The 23,276-nt window shown below is 51.3% G+C and overlaps 2 protein-coding genes and 1 non-coding gene across 12 annotated transcripts in view; 1 reads left to right on the top strand and 2 right to left on the bottom strand.

The window, feature by feature from the left end:
- The first annotated feature begins 3,230 nt into the window (after positions 1 to 3,230).
- Positions 3,231 to 5,380, top strand: RNF227 (ring finger protein 227). Its single transcript, XM_023556163.2, has 3 exons — positions 3,231 to 3,747; positions 3,851 to 3,938; positions 4,621 to 5,380. The coding sequence occupies exons 1-2, from the start codon at positions 3,231 to 3,233 to the stop codon at positions 3,904 to 3,906; spliced, it is 573 nt and encodes a 190-aa protein (XP_023411931.2). The 3' UTR covers positions 3,907 to 3,938; positions 4,621 to 5,380.
- A 611-nt stretch (positions 5,381 to 5,991) lies between these two features.
- The window catches only part of CHD3 (chromodomain helicase DNA binding protein 3), a 25,226-nt gene continuing 7,941 nt past the window's right edge, over positions 5,992 to 23,276 (bottom strand). For 2 of the 10 annotated variants that reach the window (XM_064271737.1, XM_064271739.1), the window contains exons 7-40: positions 23,066 to 23,216; positions 22,703 to 22,896; positions 22,149 to 22,382; positions 21,741 to 21,944; positions 21,022 to 21,233; positions 20,186 to 20,317; positions 19,719 to 19,818; positions 19,102 to 19,293; positions 18,713 to 18,913; positions 18,169 to 18,306; positions 17,773 to 17,894; positions 17,447 to 17,620; positions 17,168 to 17,309; positions 16,805 to 16,936; positions 16,036 to 16,153; positions 15,690 to 15,814; positions 15,269 to 15,500; positions 14,789 to 14,955; positions 14,120 to 14,297; positions 13,588 to 13,653; positions 13,001 to 13,086; positions 12,712 to 12,845; positions 11,997 to 12,141; positions 11,669 to 11,831; positions 11,424 to 11,545; positions 11,185 to 11,320; positions 10,968 to 11,069; positions 10,649 to 10,780; positions 10,135 to 10,243; positions 9,808 to 9,940; positions 9,322 to 9,563; positions 8,141 to 8,304; positions 7,774 to 7,900; positions 5,992 to 7,246 (exon numbers count right to left, since the gene is read on the bottom strand). In XM_064271737.1, the coding sequence (XP_064127807.1) occupies positions 7,006 to 7,246; positions 7,774 to 7,900; positions 8,141 to 8,304; positions 9,322 to 9,563; positions 9,808 to 9,940; positions 10,135 to 10,243; positions 10,649 to 10,780; positions 10,968 to 11,069; positions 11,185 to 11,320; positions 11,424 to 11,545; positions 11,669 to 11,831; positions 11,997 to 12,141; positions 12,712 to 12,845; positions 13,001 to 13,086; positions 13,588 to 13,653; positions 14,120 to 14,297; positions 14,789 to 14,955; positions 15,269 to 15,500; positions 15,690 to 15,814; positions 16,036 to 16,153; positions 16,805 to 16,936; positions 17,168 to 17,309; positions 17,447 to 17,620; positions 17,773 to 17,894; positions 18,169 to 18,306; positions 18,713 to 18,913; positions 19,102 to 19,293; positions 19,719 to 19,818; positions 20,186 to 20,317; positions 21,022 to 21,233; positions 21,741 to 21,944; positions 22,149 to 22,382; positions 22,703 to 22,896; positions 23,066 to 23,216 (5,250 nt within the window). In that variant the 3' untranslated portion in view covers positions 5,992 to 7,005. The remainder of the gene's footprint in view (positions 7,247 to 7,773; positions 7,901 to 8,140; positions 8,305 to 9,321; positions 9,564 to 9,807; positions 9,941 to 10,134; positions 10,244 to 10,648; positions 10,781 to 10,967; positions 11,070 to 11,184; positions 11,321 to 11,423; positions 11,546 to 11,668; positions 11,832 to 11,996; positions 12,142 to 12,711; positions 12,846 to 13,000; positions 13,087 to 13,587; positions 13,654 to 14,119; positions 14,298 to 14,788; positions 14,956 to 15,268; positions 15,501 to 15,689; positions 15,815 to 16,035; positions 16,154 to 16,804; positions 16,937 to 17,167; positions 17,310 to 17,446; positions 17,621 to 17,772; positions 17,895 to 18,168; positions 18,307 to 18,712; positions 18,914 to 19,101; positions 19,294 to 19,718; positions 19,819 to 20,185; positions 20,318 to 21,021; positions 21,234 to 21,740; positions 21,945 to 22,148; positions 22,383 to 22,702; positions 22,897 to 23,065; positions 23,217 to 23,276) is intronic. The other 8 variants (XM_064271743.1, XM_064271745.1, XM_064271738.1 and 5 more) reach the window with 7 other exon arrangements.
- On the bottom strand, positions 12,434 to 12,572 carry LOC111752533 (small Cajal body-specific RNA 21). The gene has a single exon (XR_002787441.2). It is a non-coding gene; the product is annotated as a small Cajal body-specific RNA 21 (non-coding RNA).

The following is a 23,276-nucleotide window of genomic DNA, read 5'->3' as shown; positions in this document are numbered from 1 at the left end:
TTGGTTACATGCTTTAATAATTACCTCCCTTATTGCTCAAAACATTTTAAAAACTCCTCTTAGAATTACCTGCAGAGGTAGTTTTAAAAAAAACCTTGTTAAAAACCTTCCTTTACTATCACCCTACTATTTGTATAAAAACATTTGCCATATTTATCTCTAACCTTATTCATTCATTTAATACATATTTATTGTGGTTAAGAGCTATGGCTGCTAACCAAAAGGTCGGCAGTTTGAATCCACCAGCCGCTCCTTGGAAACCCTATGGGGCAGTTCTACTCTGTACTATAGGGTTGCTATGAGTTAGAATCAACTCGACGTCAACAGGACACAGAGTGGTGAACAAAACCAGACCCAGAGCTACCTTTATGGAGCTTACTGGTGGAAAAGACAATCAATAACCACCCAAACAAACACAAACTTCAGTTTTCCAAAGTCCAGAGGCAAGCACATGGTGCTTCCAGAGTCTATATGGGTATTTGACTGACAGCTGAAGGATGAAGTGAGTGTTAATAAGCTGAAAGCAAGAGAGTTATGGAAACGATGTTCAGATCTTTTATGGCAGAAAGGACCATGCAAGCCAAAGGTCTCTGAAGTAAGAATGACTAGAGAAGGAATGGAAATAGAATGTGAGACATGGGTGGGTTCAAAACATACAGGGCTTTAAAGAACACTAGAGAATACTATCATCCTAAGGACAGAAAGAAGTCCATTATATCAGTTATCTACTGTTATACGACAAATTACCCCGAAACTTTGTAGCTTAAAGTAACTATTATTTTTTCATGCTTCTGAGGGCTGACTGGGAGGTTCTTCTGCCCTTGTCACCTGGACTCACTCATGTGGCTACATTCAGGTGGAAGGTGGGCTGAACTGGGCAATTCAAGATGGCCTCACTCACATGTATGGCAGTTAGTGCTGGCTATTTTTTTTTATCGGCAGGAGCTCCTCAGTTCTCCATGTGGCCTCATCCTCAGTAGTCTAAATCTATTCCCTTACATAGTGGTCTCAGGGCAGTGTTCAAAGAGAGAAAAGGCAGAAGCTGCAAGGTCTCCTAAGGACCAGCACTCACACACAGCACTACTTCTGCCACGTTCTATTGGTCAAACCAAGTCACGAGGCCAGCCCAGATTCAAGAGATACAGGCAATAACTCCAATTCTTGATGGGAGAAGCAGCAAAGTCACATTGCAAAGGAATCTGGGTTCATTAAACTATAACCACATTAAATGGTTTTTAAGCAAGAGTGGAAGAAGTGTGTGGTAGGACAGGGTCGGGCTTGGGATTTGGAAAGATCACTGTGAGTGTGGCGAGAAGCAGAAAGCCAGAGTGGCTGGGGACAGACTGTTTAGGAGGCTCCTGCTGGAACCTAAGCAAGAAATAACGGCAGCTTGGACTAGGGTGGTGTGCTGGAGGTAGAGAGGAGCAGGAGGATGAGAAAGATATTTAGAGGCATAATGAACCAAGCTTAGTGATGAGTTGGGAAAGGAAGGCAAGGGTGACAGGGTCAAGGATTACACCTAGGCTTCTGAAGTTGGGCAAACGAAAGGGTAAGAAACACTAGAAGAGATGCTGGTTGTACATGGAGATCATCAGTTTGGTTTCTGGAAGACAAACAAGTGAGGATGCTGAGCAGGCAACTGGATGTACAAGTTTGAAAGCTTAAAGGCTCCTTGGTTGTCCAACACTTTGGGAGCATCTATATAATCAAATCCACCTTAAATGAAAAAAGATTTACCAACTGAAGATATTAAAAGATGTAAGGAGACTTCTGAACACCATTCCAAAGAGAAGTTCCAAACAAGTTTTTAATTATGATAGCATCACTGGAATAAGTAGATAGCTTCCCCCAAGTGACTGTAAAGGCGATACAACACAGAAGTTCTTAGACGTTTGCTTAAAAATGATTATTCTCCTGTGGTATACCTCCTAACAAAAGATTACCTTCTAACTACTCTAACAATTTATTTAAAAAAAACAAAACAAACTCTATTTTCCCTGGTAGAGCCAGTAAATGGTGTGGGGGTAGAGGAGCCCATTTTGTATTGACCAAGAGAGACAAAAATTGAAATTCTATTGAGAAAGTGAACACAGCATAGGTTGGGAGGACAGGATAATAATAGCTAATACGTGGTGTTTTACTGTGTGCCAGGCACTATTTAATCCTCGCTATTATTGTCCCCATTTTATAGATATTATTATTGTCCCCATTTTATAGATAAGGAAACCAAGGTCCAGAGAAGTTAAGGAACTCGTTCAAAATTTCACAGCTGGTTAGTGGTGGAGCTAGCATTTGAACTCAAGCCAGCTGACTCCAGAGTCTGTGCTATTAACCTCCACAACAGAATCCAGACCGTAGGTCCAGGAGATGAAGATGAGGAGGCAGCTGGCTCTGGGTGTGGCACCATAAGGGAATGTGGATTGTGAGCGCCATGTCCTGTTTACCTGTGGGGGAAGTCAGACCCCTGAGTCACACCTAAGGCTGGGTTGCTTTGCTGGAGCCATCACGGTGTGTGGGTGTCCAGGCCTAGCTACTCTGGAAGAAAAGGATTCTTGGCATCCCTAATGCCATGGTCCTGGAATCTAGGTCCTCCTTAAACTGAGATGCCAGCTGAGAATTGAGCAGATTGGGGGGGAATGGCATTTGGGAAGCCAACCTTAGGAGAATACAGGGAGGTACTGTACAATAATGAGAGCTGAGAGAGCAGATTGAAGTTACTGGCCGGCAGCATCTGTTCAAACGTCCAGGAGCAAAATGGGCAGTGTCACTGGCCTCGAAAGTCCCTTTGGGTAGGCTTGTGCAAGAATGTGGGCAATTCATTGAAAAGGCCCAGAGGGCTTTAGAGACCTGTGGCTGAGGGCTGGGGCCCAGGAAGGGATCTGGAGATACGAACATGGTAGAACTAAGGGTCGTGGGCGTTGTGGTAGGGGATGAAGGAAGGAGTGGAGGGAGGGTTGGGTAGTGTGCCCCATGACCCCAGTCCTGGCATCACATGGGCCGCCTGCCCCGCCTCGCCATCACTGGCATTCCGGGCCTCGCGCCTTCGCCGCCCCCACTCGTACCGCTTCAGGGAGCGGCATCACCACCGCGTTACGCATGGAAGGGCGCGGTCCCACTATTAAAAGGGCCAAGAAGCCAGGGCCCCCGCCCCAGTAGGCGACCCAGGCCAAGGGCAAAGCTAGCTCGTTCTGTGCACGGAGCCGGCTGCCCTCGAGTCCACGGCGGACACGATGCAGCTCCTGGTGAGGGTGCCCTCTCTTCCGGAGCGGGGCGAGTTGGACTGCAACGTCTGCTACCGGCCCTTCAACCTCGCGGGCCGCACGCCTCGCCGCCTGCCCGGGACGGCGCGCGCCTGCTGCGGCCACACGCTCTGTACCGCCTGCCTGCGCGAGCTGGCGGCGCGCGGCGACGGCACCGGGACCGCCGCGCGCGTGGTGCGCCTGCGCCGGGTCGTTAGGTGCCCCTTCTGCCGCGCCCCCTCCGCCCTCCCGCGCGGCGGGGTCACGGAGATGTCTGTCGACCCGGACTTGTGGTCGCGATTGGAGGAAAAAGCGCGGGCCGAGTGCGAACAAGAGGAGGCGGGGAGCCCGGTTAGGGAGAGAGGCGACGCTGACGTAGAGACAGACGGAGAGAACGAGAGCGAGCAGGGGGCGGAGCCTAGGAGCGCGGGGTGGTGCGCACTCCGGCGGCTCTGGGACCAGGTTCTAGCGCCCGCGCGCCGCTGGCGGCGTCCGCTGCCTAGCAACGGTGAGGGGCAGCCCGCGAAGGCTGTAGGGGAGAGAACCCAAGGGACGCCAGGGTTCGGGTGCCTTAGTTTGCTGCCACTAACTCTCCTCCCCCCCCCCCCCAGTGCTGTACTGTCCAGAGATCAAGGACATTGCCCACATGACGCGCTGCAGGCTGTAACCGAGGAAGCCGGGAGCTGTGGCATAAGGAAGGTGGGAGCTGCAGCCTGGGGTCATGCTTTCTTACAGGGGGCTCATGTTAAGACTCCCAGATACCGGGATGGGCACGCGATGCGGCACTTGAGCCGGGGGCAGGAGGGAACGCCCTGGCAAGTGCCGATGCTGAGGTGGGGAGGCTCCTAGAGGAACTCGCCCCCATCTACCGACTGTACCAGCCTTACTATTTAGGATGGAGTGGCCCAGGGCTGATGTAAACAAAGCCTACGTTGCCGTGGGCAGTTTCCTTAGCTGTGGCTTTGGCTTTTGGCCAGGACAGCGCTAGTGGGTGGGAGCAACAGGTCCCATTATAGCAATTCTGTGTCAATGGTATGGAATGTTTAAAAGGATGAAACGGGAGAAGAGGCTAATTTTCGTGTCATGTTAATCTCACTTCTCTGGCATGTAAGGGAGCTGGGAAAAATTTTTCCCCCCAGTACTAGTATACCTACTGTCTCCCCACTCCCAGCACTGTGTTCCCTAAATTATTGGGATGCCTCCCTGCCTAGCTGGAGCCTTGCTTCATTTCTGAATCTCTTTTCAGTCTGCTAGGGCAGGTATCAGAAGGTCCAAAGGGCATTTATCTGAGGCACCTAATTAGGGCCTATCAAGGATATAGGGGAGAGCTATCTGGTAAAAGCATTAAATTTTAATCTGATTTTATCTGTTATCTTTACAGTTACAAGAGACACTGGCATTACTGAAAGTTTGTTGTACAATTTTAAACTTGTGTCCCATAACTGGATGTCGCCTACTGAATACCATGACTTCTGTCTTAATATCGGATTAGTTTATGATAGTACAGTCACAGTCAAGGAGCAGCAGCACCACCTGGAGCTTATGGGAAGCGCAGAATCTCAGGACCCCAGTCCAGAGTTACTGAATTAGAATCTGCATTTTAACAAGAATCCCAGGTGATTTGTGGGCACATAAAAATTTAACCTAAAAATTTAAGACGCACTGCACTAGGCCCTAGACCCTCTTAAGATCATTATCTGTGGATGGAATATATTTAAAACAATTGGTATGATTGACATAGTATCTTACTCAAAGTTCTAAAGTGAGTCTATTATTGAAGAAATCTCCAGTTAGTCCTTCGTGTACATAACTTACTGCATTTTTCTGAGTTAAAAAATGTGAACTTAAGTATAAACTTCTATTTTTGTGACCATATTTTGGTACTTTCCTGTCATTCAATCTCAAATGTCATCTCTTTTGAAGGGCCTTTTAGGATTTAATGTAGTGTAGCCCCTTTCCCCACCTTCTGTACCACAATGCCTTGTTTTATCTTCTGAAAATTATTTTGTGGTGCCCCCCCCCAGAGTGTCAGCTCCATGAGCACAACATCTCACTCGTGATTGTCTTATCTCCAGGGCCAACAACAGTGTTGATGTAGAATATGTACTCAAAAATGCTGCGTTTACATTTTATTTTTTGATGTAACAGCCTCACAAACTAAGTGTCTGGCCTCTTTTCAGCCTCTGAGAGGCTCTCATAGTGAATAGTACATGTCAAAGGAAGAGTCTAGGAGTTCAAATCTTCGGCAAGCCATGCAGGTCTAAACCCCGAGCCCTCAAAAAAAAAAAAAAAAAAAAAAATACTGTCTGCGTAATACTGGAACTGAACCTGTGGGGCTGTAGTGGCCTCTACTGACTCACAGGGGAACTAGGTAACTTGAAGGTAGACAGGGTGATCCAGAGGACAAATGCAAAGCAGTTGAGTCCTGTCACGCACTCCTCCCTTTACAGTCCTGTGCAGTAAGCCTGGCCATCTCCCGCTCTCAACCCTGTGTAGTAACCCCTGCTTCTCACCACCCTCCCACTCAACCCCATCTCTGCACTGAGTGGCACACAGTTGGGGTTGGAAAAGGAAGAACCTGAGACAGTTTTAGTTGATGATCCAAGAGATCAAAATGAGGGAAAAGTCACAAGATTACAAAAACAGAGAGAAAAAGACGAATGTGAAACGGCAGAAAGCAACACCCTTTCTTTCCTTATTCCTCCCCCCAAACCAAAAGACTCCCCCACTCAAAAATAACAAACAGCACACAGAAAGGAAAGTATAATTTATATGTACAACCAATAAACCTGATACAGAAGAAGGGTTTGGGACAGACCAGGAGTGGGTGTGAAGAGAGATTGGGAAAGGGGCAGCAAGAAAATGAAGGGGCAGCGAAGAGGAAGTGGGGGGTTCGCCATGCAAACTGCCACTCTCCCCGGCCCCTCCTGGGAAGGGGAATGTGCCCATGTCTCCCCAGCCTGCCCTCCTCCACTTCTTTGCTCTGGTTCCAGAGGTGTCAAGAGGCAAGGTTGTCCCCTGCCTAGGCCCCCTGTCTGACCCACTCAGACTTAGTCTGTATCTAGGCCTTGAGGAGGGTCAAAGCCCTCTAGGGATGTGAACCCAAGCTGGGGACCACCCCCCTACATCTGGCCTGTTGTGTTCTCTCCCACCCTTTCTAGGTTACCTGGTCCCTAGAACAGGTTGGGGAGCTCCTCTTTGGCTTGAGGGAGTATTGCCCAACCATTACTCTTTTTGTAGGGGTTGTCCTTGGTCCCTAGGGAGGGGGGAAGATGCCCAACACAAGATGCCGGTACACAGGAGGTACTGAGCCAGTGAATGGCGCCTTTATTCTCCCCCCTCAATTTGGGGAGAGGCAGGGGAAGGGAACATGCAGCCACCCCTCCTCTTCCCTTCCTCCCTCCCAGGGCTCGTTTTCTATCCCTCTCTAAGGGTTCTCCTCCTCTCTTCAAATCTCTTTCCTCCCAAAAGTTCCTAAAGGCCAGGCAGGCTCATCCCCCACTTTTGCAGGAGCTGGAGCTTATATTGCAGGAAAAAAAGACTGGGGAGGCTCCACCTCTTTCCCCCCCACAACCATTTACTGGGAAGCTGTGTATGTTTGGAGGTGGGGGATAAAGGCTCTTGGAAGACCCTGTTAACCATCTCCCACCCAGCCCTCTTCTCCCCAGCACATTCTTCAAAGCTTGGCAGGAAAGGTGCATGGGAGTGGAGAAAGACGAAGGGTCTTTCTTGTAGAGAGGAGTTGTAGAGAAGGGCGAAGGGGCTCCTAGCCCAACGGTGGCCCAAGGGGTGGGGAAGGTGGAGGATTGGCAGCAGCCCCCAGAGCCTGGGCTAGAGGCCGGCCTCGGGAGCGGGGCCTGGGTGAAGGGCAGGCCTGGGATCCGGTCAGTCGTCTATACAGATCACCTCCCCGGCTCGGGGCTCCTTCCGATCCAGCCCGTCTGACACCACTGCCCCCACCATTTCCTTCTCCTTCTTCACCAGCACTGGAGGGCCGTTGGTGGCGGCTGTGTGGGAAGTGGGTAAGGAGGGGTCAATTGCCACATCACTCCCAAACACTACTTTCTGACAACAGTACAATCTTACGTCCAGAACACCTATTGTCACTTCAGGTCTCCCAGGGTAAGGGGGGGAAGACCAGGGAGAACTCCTCTCCGAGATTCCCCTTTGTGCCTTGTGATGTGCCAACTCTCAGAAGATCTCTTTCGAGGTCATATTCTATTCCCCTTGAAGTAACCCTGAGGGAGACAGCTCGGGTAGGAGATACCAAGCCATGGAGCCACTAAAACCCTAGACAAGGGTTTTGATGATGGGAATGGGAGAGAGGTTAAGAAAGATGGGAAGAATGATGCCCAGAACAACTCCATTCCATAGGTGATTGAGATAGGTAAAAAAAAAAAAAAGAGAAAGACAAAACACTGTATACTTCCGAGAAAACAAGGGGGACTGGAGCAGCAAAAAGGTAGCCGAACAGGGATGATCTTAGACAAGGAGGAGGAGTGGGAGGCAGAGAGCAGGAAAATCAGCAGCTGACCTGTGATGAAGGACCCTGCCGGCATCTGGCTGTAATTGGCGCCTGCGGCGGCCAGGGCCCCTACGGGTGCGGCGCTGAAGGCTACCCCGTACCCCGGAGGTGTAGCGTACGGACCCGGAGGGAAGGCCTGAAGGAGAGAGCAGGCTGAAGTTAGAGGGTCCACAGAGAAAAGCTGTAGGGGAACCATTATGGGCCAAACTCCAGAACTATGAGGAGTATGACATGTAGGCAGGGACTCACACAGGGTGAAGAGTGTGTTCTAGCAAGGTGTTTTTCCACATTGTATAGGACTCTGATGAAGGTGTATTAATGTGTGCCAAGAGGAATACCAACAGGGGAAACTGGAGTTAGGGGCAAAGAGGGTTACCGGTGTGGGGTGAGGCTCTGTGCCCTTGCTGGCCAGCCGGCTGAGGATGCTGCGCTCGGACATCTGAAGGCGGGCTGCGATGGGGGGTATTCGGGACAACGTGGCTGGCAGGCGGGTCACGTCCGCCTTCATGTCGCTCAGCAACTCCTCCAGCTGGTTCAGAACTGGGGCCCGGGCCACGGAGAAAGAAGAGCAAGGGAAAGACAGAGATAGAGCCAGGAGAAGAGACAAGGAGTGAGACGGACAGAAAAAGAGAGGAGGACACAGATGGCAAAGATCCAGAGACCAAGAAAGTGACAGAAGTAGACAGAAAAAGACAGCAACTCAGGGAAAAAGAGGAAAGTGTCAGGTGAAGAGACAGAGACCAGATCACCAGAGGACAGATGGAGAGAGAGAAAAAAGAACAAGGGAATATGGAGAAAAGGGAGACAGGGGAGGACATTGGAAGACATGGGGGCGGGGAGTTGTCAGAACATCCCATATTGCAAGAGTGAGGTTTGGGGGTTGGGGATGATGGGGAGGAAACAGTCATGGGAGGTTGTAAGTGGTATCAAAGATTAAGGAATCAAGGTTTTAATATGTAAAGGGAAGGGAACGCAGAGGGTCAGCATTATAGATTCAAGGAATTAGAACAGGAATCAAAGGGATCAGGAGTCAGTCACTACATCAAGTAGGATTAGATGGTTAGAGGGCTTTAGAATTTCTATTATTATCAAGGTAAGAGGATTTGGGAGGAAGGGCTGAGGTCAAAGGGAAGTTTCATGGGGGAGGGTCAGAGGGTTGGATGGGTGGTAGTTTCTGCCTCATGGGGTGACTGGGATGTAAGGGAATGTGATTTGTGCAGTCAGGGGTAAGAGATTTTGTGGAGCACACGTAGGCCAAGGCCCCGGAGAGGGTGCTCTCAGCAGTACGGTAGTGTGTGGGTCAGTGAGGAGGTCCCAGTGTATGTAGGGGACGTGGGTACAGTTCCATACAGTCTGAGGGGCAGGTCCCTCTATCAGACACTGGTGTGAATGCTATTACATAAGGACAAGGGTTGGCTTGCACAATTCCCAGAGGCTAAAAACCAAGAGGGTGCCAGGTGGGTGAGGGGTGGGGTTAGAGGTCAGAGGGGGATGGTTCAGAAGGTAAAGGGGTCACAGGGGTGGGAAGATTTTGAGGGATGCGGGGTGAAGACTTACGCAGCGTTGTGGGCCCTCCCCCGCGCGGGGCCGCCGCGGCCCTTACCCTTGTGCAGGACGGCGTTGGCCGGCTTGTTCCCCGCCAGCGACTCCTTGGAGAGGTGCTGGTGGCTCTCGGCCAGGCACTCGGCCTCGGCGAAGCGGGCGTGGAGGGCCATGGCGGGGTGCGCCGGCTCCTGTGACAGGTTCAGGTAGGCCGCCCGCCGCAGCTGCTCCTCGATCACCAGCGCCTGCTCCAGGAGCTGAGGGCACGGGGGTGGGGGTGAGGGTGGGTGACACAGCTGAGGACCCCCAGCTCCACACCAAGACTGACTGTGACCCCAGCATCAGCCTTAATCCAGACCACAGCCCCAAATGCAAGGTCACGCTTTGGTCTTGTCCTCAAGTGTAGCCTTGACCCTCCAAGTGTTAACCTTCCCCAGATTCTAACCAAATCTGACCCAAGCCCCTCTTCAGCCCAGTTCTTTCCTCCCTCATCCTCCTCACCTTGAACCTCCGGGCCAGGAACTTATTTTTCATCTCCAGAAAGTTCCCTTTATTGGCTTCGGTTTTAAATGGCTCATTGATAATGGCAAACTGAGCATCATTCTGGATGTCCTGCCACCGTGCATAACCATGACTGCCGATGAAGGAAAGGGAGCCATCAAGGAATTTAATAGGAATGGGCTTGGCTATGAAAACGTCTTCCCTTTGGCCTGACTTCCCCACGGTGTGGCACGGTCTCCCCTTCCCTGGGCGGGAACTCTGCTTCCCTATAGTCCCCCTCTCCACACTGACATAACCATTTGTTCTTGCGTTTGTATCAAAGGATACAGGACAATCCCAGCCAGAAGCCAATAGTCATGTCTTCGGTGCCAGATCTCATTGAGTTTCCCAGAGGAAATAGCTGCCCGTTCCTCATTCTGCCACAGCGTGTGAAGCTCTGAAAAAAGGCCAGTAGACAGAAGGGGCCTCAGGGGGTTGTGAACCACATCCAGCCCAACAGGTTAAATGTAAAAGAGGAAGAAAAGGCAAAGACGGTAAAAGAGGAAAGGCTCCTTGAGAGGAAGGAATAAGAGGCTAGGAATACAATTAGCTGTGAGCAAGGTTCATGGTAGGATTAAGCATGAAGTGGGATTAAAGATGGCTTTGGAGTCAGAAGGTCCACTTAAAGAAGATTTAGGGCAAGGATCAGAGTCTGCATGCACTATGTCATTGGAGGATACTTGGAATGAGAAGGGGCAGGCAGGGGCTAGTAGAAGGCCTATTAAACCTCAGGCAAAATGAGAAAGTCCACAAAGCTAAGCAAATCCCAGTGGGAGCAGATAGTAGCGAGAAGCTCCCATACCTGTGAAACCACCATCTGCGATGTTAAACATGAACCGTGGCTTCTCTGCCTTCTCCTCACGTCGCCCATTGGACCGTGGCTCATCTCGAGGAGGTCCTGGTCGAAGCTCCCGGTCCCCTTTTACATCTTCTGCTAGGGCAGATGGGGCAAGGGGCATGGCTCACACCTCAGGACAGTTTCCCCTCAGGTCCCAAGACTACTACCTATACTGTACTGGTCCTCTGAAAAGCTAACCACCCAGGACCCGGGCATTTAGCCCCCAAACTCCACCACCCCTGACTCCCTCAGGGGCCCAGGTGTCCAATCTTCCACCCATTACCTCTCTTGCCAAAATCCCCTGTTTCCCCCTCCGGCCTCTCCCTGTGCTCTTGTCCATCCAACGGCTTCTCCTCTCCCCTCTCTCCTGGCGTCAACTCCGTGGCTGTGGGAGGCGGTAGGGGACAGGAAGGGAGGATGTCACTCTCAATCCCTGACCCCAGAAGAGGGAACTCCCAGATTCTAATCCTCTCCCACCACCCCTAGGGCCATGCACCCACCTGATTTCTCTCTGCCCCCCCGGTACCCAGGTTCAATCTCCAACTCTCCAGGTACCCCTGGCACCTCATCTTCTAGAGGAATCTTCCTTGGGTCCAGCCTCTCCCCAAGCGAAGGGGCTGGGCTGGGGGCATCAGGCTGGAAGAAAACAATGGTGGCAGGATGAACTAGTGGGCTCCCAGGTATGTGGCCTCTAAGACCCCTGTATTCCTTCCCCTCGTGGGGAGCCAGGCATCCACACCTCTGTCTCCATCTTCTCCCCAGTTTTGCTATCCTTCTCTGGCTTCTCTTCCTGGTTTTCGGCTTCGTCCTTCTCAAGAGGTGTCCTTATCCCATCTCCTTTCTCACTTGGAGCTGGAGTAGCTGCAGGGGGAAGGTGAAGTGGGGAAGGCAGAGTAAGAAGGCACCTCGACTCCAACCCCTCTGATCTGATAAACACTCTGGCCCCATGGCTGGCTCTCCCACCATTTCCTGACTTCTAATTACCAGGTTTAGAGGTGCAAGGACTGTTTGTAGCGGAAGCCTCAGGAGTGGTAGGGGATGTTTTGGTTGGAGAGGAGGCTCTAGACGAGCGTTTTGAGTCGGCACTGGGCTCAGGCATCAGCTCTGGCATTGACCAGCGCCCATTGATGTGCTCAAACTCCTGTACCTGAGGGGAAGGGATTGTAGGGACAGAGATCAGCTCCCGGGACTGGACATCTAGGATGCTCCATTCCCCTCAATTTCACACTAGCCTGAGTCCAGAACTGAGGGACGGAAGGCTGAGGGAGGACGGTGTAGGTGGTCAGCTTTGGGATGCAGGGAAAACCGATACCTTCTTCTTGACCAGAGACATGACTCCAATGCGGGTCAACACTTGCTGACGACTCAGTCCCTCCCGAGGGACTCCATCGGCAAAGGTTTCAGAGCCATCTGCCCCAGGTTCACAGAGATGGCGCATGAACAGTGACACATAGGCCCTAAGGAACATGGGGTGGGGAGAGGATTAGGGGAGCCTCAGAAGGGGCACAGGCTGGTGAGGGAGGCACAGGGCTTACAGAACCCCTGAGCCCTAAATTCCCCAGTGCCCCCAGGGTCCTCCCCTGGGCTTCTCAATCTCTCCATTCCCAGCCCTCCAAATCCTAACTCCCCATCTACCCGTCCCCCTGTATTCCCACTGTCTCCTTGACCTTGATACTTTGTTCCTAGGCCCCATCAGTCAGCTCTTCATCCTGTTCACCAGCTCCCCCTGCCAGGTAATTGTGGCCCAGTAAATGTGAGGCTAGGACAGCCCGGGGAAGGCTCCTTTCTTGAACTCCTCTTCCACAGAGGGGACGCCTGGCCTGTCTACTCTAGGCTCATCTGAGGGGAGGTGGAAAAGGCTAAGTCCACCACCCAGGAAACAGAGCCAGGAAACATTGTATGGCAGGGAGTGTGATGATCAGTTGAGTAAGGTCACATCATATGGTGGCCAAGAGGAAGAAAGTAACTTCCCAACCCCCAAAGCTCTTACCCATTAATCCAGTCTGCCCCGTGTCACCCACACTCACTTAAACTCCTTTTCAGTCTTGCCCCTCAGGTCCCGCACCAGCCACTGAGTGGTGAAGGCATCCTGAGGTGGCATCCCCCAGCGCATCACAGCATTCAGGAAAGCCTTCCGCTGACGCGTATTGAACCCCAACACCTGACGATGGGGGTAAGGGAGGAGCAGGGGATGAGTGTCAAGGGATCTCATTTCTTGGTCCTTTCGACTCTCAGTGACTCAGGCCTCAATTTCCAAACCTTGTGGCCCTCATTCTCTCCTTAGAGAATTCATGGGGGCCTGGGCCTGGTTCTCACCTCAATGTTGCCCCCAACTCGAGCCAGCAGCGGAGGAAGTGGCTTATCCTTTTCATTTCGGAGCTGCCTCTTTGACTGACGACGCCCTGGGGGTAGCAGTGAGCAGAAGCACAAAACACCAGTTTAGCGGATCCACCCTCCTCTACCCCTCAGTCACCCCCAGGCCCAATTTCCACAAATACAGAACACAGGAAAGGCCTATATCAGGTTTGAGGCGCTTCTCGTTTTCTTCCCAACACTTTCAGAACTACTAACACAGCAAGTCTAAAATAATCAAGTCAGATTGAAAAATCAGTAGCAAATAGTGGATGAAATCAAGATTATTGGTGGGAATGTAAAATGGTATGATCGTCTTTATCTTTCATCTGGGCATCTAAGTCTCTGTGGTTACGTATACTTGACATGTTAACAGCATTTGGTTATCTCTGGGTGGAGAGATGATGCGTATTTGTTCTTTTGTGCTTATCTGCTATCTTTAATTTTCCTTAAAAAAACATGTATAATTTGTACAAAAAGAGTAGGCTTAAAGAATGCTAAGAAATAAAATAGGAAGAACTCAGGCAGACAGGCAGGAAAACAGATCCCACCTTCAGGACGTTCGTCAAAGTCTTCATCCTCCTCCTCTGATCCCACTGAGTATTCTGACTGGTTATCTGTAGGGATCAGAGGTCAGTGGTGACTCCCTGGGTAGGCCTATACTGAAGCCTTTTCCGCTGAGACTCATGTACCTTCCCTCTGGCCGTGGCCATCCTGGGGATGCTCCGTCACCGCTCTCAGTCTGGCTTTTCAGTCACAGATCCTGAACTATCTCCACTCCCCACACACTTTCAGCCTCTGGGCAGCTCCTACGCTGCCACCCTGACTCCTGTGTAACCTACTTTAGGCAAGGATCCCTAGGTGCCTACCCTGATCCCTCTGCAACCGCTGGATAATTTAAATTGCCTGCAAACCCACCTAGCCTCCAGGGAGCTCCTACTGACCCTTCCTGGTCTCTTCTCCCCCCTTTATCAGGGTCCTGATTTCTAGGCCTCTCTTTCTCTCCAGATTCCCCCAGCCTCTAATCACCTACTCATTATCACGTCTTCCCTTCTCATTTCCTGCAGCTGGGGCAGCCCTCACCTTGGTCCTCCTGAGCAGCATCATTATAGTTAACTTGCTTCCGAACACGCTTGCCCTTGCCGAGATTCCGAGCCAGGTCCTCCTGCTGCTGCTCATAGTGATGCCTCAGCAGCTTCTCCCAGTAGTCAGGATCCACATTCTCCTCCTGCTTGATGATTTCTCGCTCGATTTCCTCAATCTGAAGGGCAGCAGAAGGAACATGGCAGGCTCCCTCTTCACCCAATCCTTCTACCGCAACAAAAGCCTTACTACTCCTACCTCACCCACGTCCAGTCTCACTGCTCTGACATCTCCTTCTCGAAGCAGCATACATTTTCCGGACGTGGCATGTTTTTCGTATGTCTTACCTGAAACATTCTTATGCCTCTTGTGCTCACGCTTTTTTCTAAACCTCACTTCCAATCCCCTCTGCGTTCTTCCTGCACTAACTCAGGAGATACTCTTTCCTGTTCATCTGTACCTTCCTGTGCCTATGTCTATCTCCAAAGTCCAGCCTCAGCTATTACACCAGGAAGTTGTTTCAGGGCCACCCTTACTCTTTGCTGGGTATGGGATAGGAGACTAAATGAAAAACAAGTGCAAAGTGGGATCGTCCTACTTCCAGGGTCCAGTAAAGGACCTTGAGAAATGGCCTCAGATAGACCAGTGTCAAGCCCCAAAGCCTCTCACCTTGTCTTCTTCCCGCACAACATACTGTGCCACCTTGAAGGAGCTGAGATACTCATTCATGTTCTGCACATCGGTGTCTTCAGTTGCATCCTGGTTCCGGTCCAAGAGCCTAGCGATGGCCTCATTGTCATAGTGGATCACACTGCTGTCCTCCTCCTTGTTCTCTCCTGGTGGAGACAGGGAATAAGAAGAAATGGTGGCCTCCAACCAGAACCCTGGGCAGAACTTTAGACAGGTCAGAAGAAAGCCCTCTACTCTGGTTCTTTCTCACAGGAGCTCTGGAGAAAAAAGGCTGTTTCCTTGGGAGGGTTTTTTTTTTTTTAAACCTCTCCAGGCAAGGAAAGAGGCCAGCCTTCCTCTACGGACTACTGAAAAACAGGCTCTTCTTCCTTCAAAGGCTGTAGAGAAGAGCTTTCCTGCAGGGAGTTTCAGAGGAGAAGTGCCTATGAGAGCACACAGGGAACTGCAGAAGGTTCTTACCCTCGTTTTCATCCTTGAACAGCTCCTCGGTGCCAAATTTGAGGATGTCATCCAGCTCCTGCTTGGACATGGAGCCTGCCTTGGAGCCTAGTCCAGGCCGCACCACCAGGTGCGTCAGCATCATCTTTCTCTTGGCCACCTGTGTGATTCGCTCTTCCACTGACGCGCGGGTCACAAACCGGTAAATCATCACTTTGTTGGCCTGGCCGATCCGATGAGCCCTGCTGAAGGCCTGCAGGGGCAGGAGAAAGACAGGGTGGTCAGAGGAGAAGCTGCCCACGTGCTAGGGAAAGGAGGCCGGTAAGGAAGGATCATCTACCCCTGAAGAGGTTTACTTCTGACCCCAGAGGATGGCATCCTCCTCCATGACCCCATGTCTCCCTGCCAGGTGGTGTGGGGCCCCCAGGATTTGAGTTCCCACCTGGATGTCATTATGAGGGTTCCAGTCAGAATCGAAGATGATGACAGTGTCAGCAGTGGCCAGATTGATGCCCAGGCCCCCCGCTCGGGTGGACAGGAGGAAGCAGAATTGTTGGGCCCCAGGAGCTAGGAGGCAAGCGTTAGGGAATCAGGTTTTTCCGTACCCAGAAGTTCTGTCCGCTTACTCCTAGGTGTTCCCTGACTACAAACAGCCATGCCCGTAACTCAAAAGCCTAGGTGTCCAATATCCCCTGTGCCAGTGTCCCCTACTCTCTTCCCCAAGGACTCAGACACATGTTTTTCAGGCTTCCATACTGATCAGGGACTGAGGCATTTCCCCCCCTCACCGTTGAACCGATCGATGGCCTCCTGCCTCAGTGCACCAGTGATGCCACCATCAATGCGCTCGTACTTGTAGCCTTCGTAGTCTAAGAAGTCCTCCAGCAAGTCTAACATTTTGGTCATCTAGAGCAAGAAAAAAGAAAGAAGTCTAGACTAATGAGGCAGTGAGAAGGACCCTGTCCACTGCAATATCCCTTTACTCTAACTCAACCCCAATCCTTACACTTGGACCCCTGCCCTGCCTTCAGCTTCCCTGGTGCTGCCCCCATTCTCCGCCCCCAGGCCCCAGCTCCTCATTATCCCACACTCTCCTCATACTCTCTTGGTCTAAGATTACTTCTCTTAAGACGAGGGTCTTCTCTGATACCCATGTAAAGGTTTCAGGGGACTCTGAACCCCCTGAAAACCTGTACAAAATTGTATGGTGGTGTTTTTTTTTTGGAGGGTGGACCCATAGATGTCATCGGATTTCCAACGGATCTGTGCTTTCCCGTTCCCCGCCCCTCAATAGAGTCAAGAAATAACACCAGTCCCACAGCTCTCCCTGAGGAGGCAGGTGGCTCACCCTTCTCCCATTCCGCTTAAAAGAAGCTGAACTACAGCTTCCCACAGCCTTAAAAGGAGGAATCAGAAGCCAGCAATGAACCATTTACACCAGAAACTCTTAAGGAAGTAATCTCTTAATCTCTCAGTGCCCAGGAATTAAAGTCTGGATGGTGAGGAGAGGGAACAGAAAGGCAGGGACAATAAAGAAAGCGCTAAGGGGTTGGTCACCTGCGAGAAAATAAGCACTCTGTGTCCTTGCTCCTTCAGCTTCCGCAACATCTTCTGCAGCAACATAAGCTTCCCAGACGCCTTAATTAGTGCCCCACCCTCATAAGCCCCACTGGGGAGTTTTGGGGACTCCTGAAAAGAAGGGGAAAGAAAGGAGGAGGAGAGGGTCATAAAATGTACCCCCACTATTACTGTCCCTAGAAAGCTGAAAGTCCAAATCCAGCCTCCACACCTGTCAAATTCCTACTCCTCTCAGGGGTCCGGTCGGTCACTGGCCTCCGAGCCCAGCTCCACCCCTGTGCTCAACTCTCCCGCTTTTCCGAGAACCAGGCATTTGGTTAGTTCCCGGCGCTCTGTACGCACCATAGCAGCCACAGGAAAGAGGTACGGGTGGTTACAGCACTTCTTGAGATCCATCATGATGTTGAGCAGTGACACTTGGTTCCCACCACCTCGTGAATTCAAGGCCTCAAAATTTCGAGTCAGGATGTACTTGTAGTATTTCCTAAAGGCCAGGGTGGGGGCACAGAAGAAACATAATACAGGAGGCAATGGCGATGATGAGGCACTTGGTCACCAGCTCTTGGAAAAGTGCCACTAAATCCCCAGCCCTGAGCCCAGATAGCCCGCCCTGGATCTCACTTCTGCATAGGGCTCAGCTCCACTCGAACAATGAGCTCTGTCTTGGCTGGCATGTTCTTAAAGACGTCAGCCTTGAGCCTCCGTAGCATGTGTGGCCCCAACAAATCATGCAGCTTCTTAATCTGGTCCTCTTTGGATATGTCAGCAAATTCCTCCAAGAAGCCCTCTAGGTTGCTAGCAGCCAGAACAACACAGGAAATGAACAGGCTGTCAGGTCGTCTGCTCGACGGCGGGCATTACTCTGATTAATTCTCCACCAGCTCATCTCATCACCCTTTCAGCCTGATGCTCTACACTTAGGCAACTACAGAGCTACAACTACTTACTTAAACCTCTCGGGGGTCAGGAAGTTCAGCAGATGGAAGAGCTCCTCCAGGTTATTCTGCAGAGGGGTCCCTGTCAGCAGTAACTTATGATCTATCTTATAGCCATTGAGGACCCTGAAAAACTAGATGATGGTGCAAGGAAAGCCAGGAGAAAGAGCCCGTTAGTGGCAAATGGTTGGCCAACATCAACCTTTCCCTGCCCCCAGCTCCCATTTCCCTCCAGATCAGAGGCCCCAGACCCCTAGTCTCCTCCCTCTGCCAACCTGTGTTTCTCCCCAGAGATTCCCTGCCATCCTGCCTTCCAGACTTTAGGAAGCTTCCAGAACCATTTTTTAGGATCAGGGCAAGTGGGAGTCCACAGACTTCACGTTTCTGGGGGCTGGAACGCTCACTTACCTTGGACTGGTTGTTCTTGAGCCGATGGGCCTCGTCCACCACGAGGCAGGCCCAGCGGATGGAGCCCAGTGCTGCCTGATCAATGGTTATCAGCTCATATGAAGTCAGGAGAACATGGAACTTCACCTGTGCCTCCCTCTGCCAACACAACCATTGCCCATTGCCCATTTGGCTGCCACCCTGCACCCATGTGCCTTGACCTCCAGTCCTCATTCTTTACCCAGATACCTTGTCCTGACTGGGACCCCCAAAGGGAACCAATTATCTTGTCCTCCAACTTTGACTCCACACAGGCATTACTGAACTTGGTCCCCAAACTTTCCCCTTATGTCCAGTACTGACACGAATTGAGAGACACACAGATGTGTGTATGCACCTGGGAGTACCTGCTCCACTCTCCAGGACTAGAGTGCAAAAGGCATGAGGACAGGTAGAGGAAAGGAGGGAGAGAGCTGAGCAGGGAATAAAGGAACTGAAATCCTGGTCTGGATAAAAAAAATGGCAGATTTGAGTGCCTTTGAGGCAATGAGGTAAAGGGGCTTACCTTCATCTTAAAAGCTTTCTTGCCACCTTTGATGGCGTTGTCCTCAAAGGAAAACTCATTCTCACGAATGATGGCCCGGCTGTCCTTGTCACCCGTGTATGTCACCACATAAAACTTAGGTGCCCACATTTGGAACTCCCGCTCCCAGTTAATGATGGTAGAGAGGGGGGCACTCACCAGGAAGGGACCTTTTGTGTGGCCCTGGGAGTCAATGGGGGGAAAAAGGGGACCATTAGTCCAGGCTACGGTTTGTATTATACTCCAGTCCTCTGGCTGCCACCCCCCTCTCCCATTCTCTACTTTCATCCTCCACCACCCGCCTCCGCCCTCCCCAGGCCAGATTAGGCTTCAGCCTAGCTGTCCCGCTTAGGCACCCTAGAAGCCAGCACCTCCTTATAGAGTGAGTAGAGGAAGACGATGGTTTGTATGGTCTTGCCCAGCCCCATTTCATCAGCCAGAATGGTGTCAGTGCCCTGGGCCCATGAGAAGCGTAGCCAGTTCAGCCCTTCCAGCTGATACATATGCAGTGTGCCACCGGTAGCTGTGATAAACCGTGGCTGGGTCTCATATTTCACTGTAGGCTGTAGAGTCAAGAAGTCAGAAAGTTCAAGGGAACCGTCAGTAGCTCCTCTGGTCTCAATCTCCTCTTCCCTGGCACTGTGACCAGGTTGGATTACAATTCTCTCAACTTTGATCTGAGCTTATGAAAGTTCTTGTTTTCAGTCACCCCTCCCCATTCCTTAAAATAATACCCAGCATGGGGAAGGCCCAGCTGGTGGAAAAGGCCCAGCTGCTGGAAGAGCCCCGTGTATGCTGCCACCTCCACTGGCTCTCTGACTCTTATGCTAAGTTTGCTAGCCACTCTTGGGGCAAGGCTAAATACTGAAGGAAGAGCTACTGCTTAAAGAGGTTGTTGAAACTCTGGGAAGTTCTGTCAGTAGACCCAGGGAAAGCTTCCATCACCATGGCTCCAGAAATGGGAGAAAGTCCAAGTGAGAGGACTTACATCGTTAGTAGGAGAACTGGGAGGCCCATCAGTCTGCACCTCCTTCTTCTTCTTCTTATACTTGCGGGGCTGGGCAGGATCCTCCCCCATAATTAGTTCTCTGGGAGGAGAGTAGGCCTGAGTTTTAGGAAGCTCTTTTCCCCTCTGAACTCATTCCAGACCTACCTTCTACTTTCCATCATCTAGATCTTCTCCCAGGCTCTTTTACACTCACCTCTTGGATTTCACCTTCAGAGCCAACCCTCTCGGTTCCTGAGCATCCCCGTCCTCATCACTCAGGCCGTATCTGACTTCTGTTCCCTTATACTGCCTCTTTACTAAACTCACCCCAGTAAGCCAGCCCCAAGCCCCCATTACCCTGAACTCAAGATTGGGTATGTCCCTACTGCATCTCACTTGATGATAGGGGTTTTGCTTTCATGCCTCTCTCCCCAGTCTCCCTCTAAGCCATGCCCTGGCCCCCTCACCGATGTCTCCAGTAGCTTTGTTTATGGTCTTCATATTCAGGGATGTTCATTTCATCTTCCTCCCATGTGGACTGGTCATATGGCAAGTCCCTCCATTTCACTAAATAGTGGTAATTACCCTTTTTATCCACACTGTGGGGGGCGGGGGGGCAAGAGAAGGAGAAGGAGAAAAATCATCCTATTAACACAACGATAAACCAACACGCAGAATCTGTCACCTAATTCTCAACAGTGAGCTACTGGAAGGGAGCGTAGGATGGCTAAAGTACTATTCTAACCTTTTCACGACAATATACTGAAAATTAGTTGTCACAGTACAACATCTGGCTTTGCTGTCATTCGACTGTTCAGTGAGTATTTACTAAACATCGATTACGTGCTGGGCACTGTTCCAGGCACTAGAGATTCAGCAGTAAATGAGACAGACAGATGAGCCTATACTCACGAAGCTCACATTCTACTCGGGAAGGTGGCAATGAAATAAGAGATAAACACAGGGCATAATGTCAGGCAGTAACAAGCGCTATGAAGAAGGACATTCTAGCAGCACGGATCGGGATGAATCATGTTTCTTGTGTTTTGCTTTCATGCCTGCATCCTCTGACTCCTGTGTCACGTCTTATGCTACCGAACAGCAGAGGAATCAACAACCGAAGTGCCTGGGCTGGGCCAGACGTCCCTCTCAGCTTCGCTCAGGCCACAAAGGAAACCAGGCCAGAAGGGCCAGGGCTGTCAGCTGGGGTTATCGAGATTGGATCAATTATTCTGTTAATCGGCAAGTAACTGCAGCAAGGGCAGCGTCCCATCACCAGGCCCTTCCGCAGGCCAAGGTTAACCTGTGGTTGATGATGCGGTGGACGGTCATCCACTCTGGCTTGATTCCAAAGCGATAGTACTTCTCCTCCATCTCGGCGTAGTGTGGATCTTTCACCTTGCGCTTGTCACTCTTCCCGTCATCCTCGCCAGAGCCATAATCCAGGGGTGGGGGCTCATCCATGTCATTCTTCCGTTGGTAGTTTCGATACATTACCAAGTGGAAGATTTCCAGCTGATGGGGCACAGACGAGAGGGAAGAGATAGTCCCAACATCCAGAGAGGACAAAAGGGGATAAGGAAGAGGCCAGCAGGGGGAGCGGAGGGGGAAGAGAAGCATTAAAGAGGTTGCACGAGAGATGTAGCAGGTGAAAGCTGGAACAGGAGGATGAATACAATGAAATAGGAAGAACAGAATCAGAAGATGGGACTGGGTGGCAGTGTAACAAACAAAAGGAGGCAGGGAATAGGGTTACTACGATTGAGAGTATTGGTTAAAAAAAAAAAAGATAAGGAAAAAGATGGCTAAGTTAGATCTCAGGGAAGACAGAAGAGGCTGAAAGAGGACTAGAGGCCAGGAGAGGCATATATGGAACTAAGGAAGTAGGCAGGGTTTGCGAGTCAGAGGCATGAAACGAGGGAAAGCAAAGGGTATATAAGACCAGGGAATGACAGGGTGAGATAAGAGTGAGAATGTAGTGAGTGGGGTCACAGCGGGTAGGGACAGGAGAGGCACTTGTACCTGAAGCTCCTTGGCCCAGGAGCAATGCCAGTAGGACAGGCCTACCCACTTGACAAAGAATTCTCGCTCTGATCTGCCTTGAAGAGGGCGAGGGGCTGGGGCATCTGGACTCCCATCTGCCTGCTGAGGGGCTGGCACTGACACAGGTGGCTCCCCCCACCGCCAATGCAGAATCTTCTGCACACGGCCCTTCAGCACAGGGCACTTCAGGATGAACACACACAAGACAAGGGAAAGAAAAGAGGCAGAAGGAGCCCATCATTAGAGCAGGAGGATCAGGGTCCCCCAGGGGAATCAAAGGTTAGGTGTGGAGGAGAGTAGAGAAAGAAGGGTTGGGCATTTGGGCCCCAGAGGTGGGGGAAGGTCAGGGCCTGACAGTGAACAGTGACAGGAGATGGTTATACTCACTGTGCATCGGGGACATAGCCATTCCCCGTTGGGGATGTCAGGCAGGGGAGGGTTTAGACAATGGATGTGGTAGGAGGAGATGCAGGCGTCACAGCAGAGGAGCTCCCCTCCATCCTTGCACACACGGCAGTACTCCATGTGATCATCCTCCTCCTCCTTCTCCCCTTCTTCCTCTCCCTCCTCTTCATATTCTTCTTCCTCCTCCTTGGCCTCCCACTGTACTCCCTCCTTCTCCTGGGAGGCCAGGGACAGACACAGAGACAGACAAGAGATTAGGAGCTAGACTAGGAGACAGAGACAAAGACAGGACACCTAAATCCTAGGAGTGCAGAGAAAACTAGTGGGAGCTAAGGAACCAAACACCTCCATCTCTAAAAACATTGATTCTGAGGGTAAAGGGATGGGAGGAAGGTGCAACGTAGAATCCTGGACACTCAGGCATCTGCTACTGAGAAGACCAGGCGTCTGGGGGTAGGAAGAGGACAACTGAAATCAAAGAGAAAATAACGAGCGGGTCTGTGAGGGCTAAAAGATGTTGGACGCCAGGTACTCACACAGTGAGGGCAGCTCCATTTGCCCTCAGGAGCCCGGTCAAGTTCAGGATCAAGGCAGACGAGGTGGTAGGCACGAGGGCAGGTGTCGCACAGAATAATTTCCCCACCCTGCTGGCACACCTCACAGTAATCCTGGTGATCCGTCTCGTAGCCATCAACCTCCTCCTCCCCGGCCACTGCAGGACAGCCCAGGACTGTCACATACCCCAGTGGAGGCAAAGGCAACAGAGAGAGAGGGAGAGAGGCAGAGGGCGAGAGATAAAAAGAGAGAAGGGTTGAACAGAGAAATCAAAATTGAAAATAAGAAAGACAATGAAGGAACGAGAAGAGGGCAGGCAGGGTAACACAGTTAACACCCCTTACCCTTCTTCTTCTTCCTTCCTGGCCGGCCTCTCTTTAGTCTCTTGGTGCGAACAGGCCCATCGGGTCGACCTGAGGCACTGTGGACACTGCCACTATCCAGGTCTGACTCCTCAGCCTCTGGCTCGGGGCCCTCATCACTCTGCAAAACATACTGCCCATAGCCCCGTGGCTGTCAGGGAGGCCAACACGATTCTGCTCCCTTCCCAGGCAT

Source organism: Loxodonta africana, chromosome 18 (assembly GCF_030014295.1).
Source record: "Loxodonta africana isolate mLoxAfr1 chromosome 18, mLoxAfr1.hap2, whole genome shotgun sequence".
NCBI lineage: Eukaryota > Metazoa > Chordata > Mammalia > Proboscidea > Elephantidae > Loxodonta > Loxodonta africana.
Note: the sequence above shows the minus strand (reverse complement) of the source record. Positions and strands in the feature narration are given on the sequence as shown.

Coding starts and splice junctions, on each gene's coding strand:
- RNF227 (XM_023556163.2), top strand. CDS start 3,231: ATGCAGCTCCTGGTGAGGGTGCCCTCTCTTCCGGAGCGGGGCGAGTTG. Junction 3,748..3,850: donor GCGTCCGCTGCCTAGCAACG/GTGAGGGGCAGC, acceptor CCCCCCCCCCAG/TGCTGTACTGTCCAGAGATC.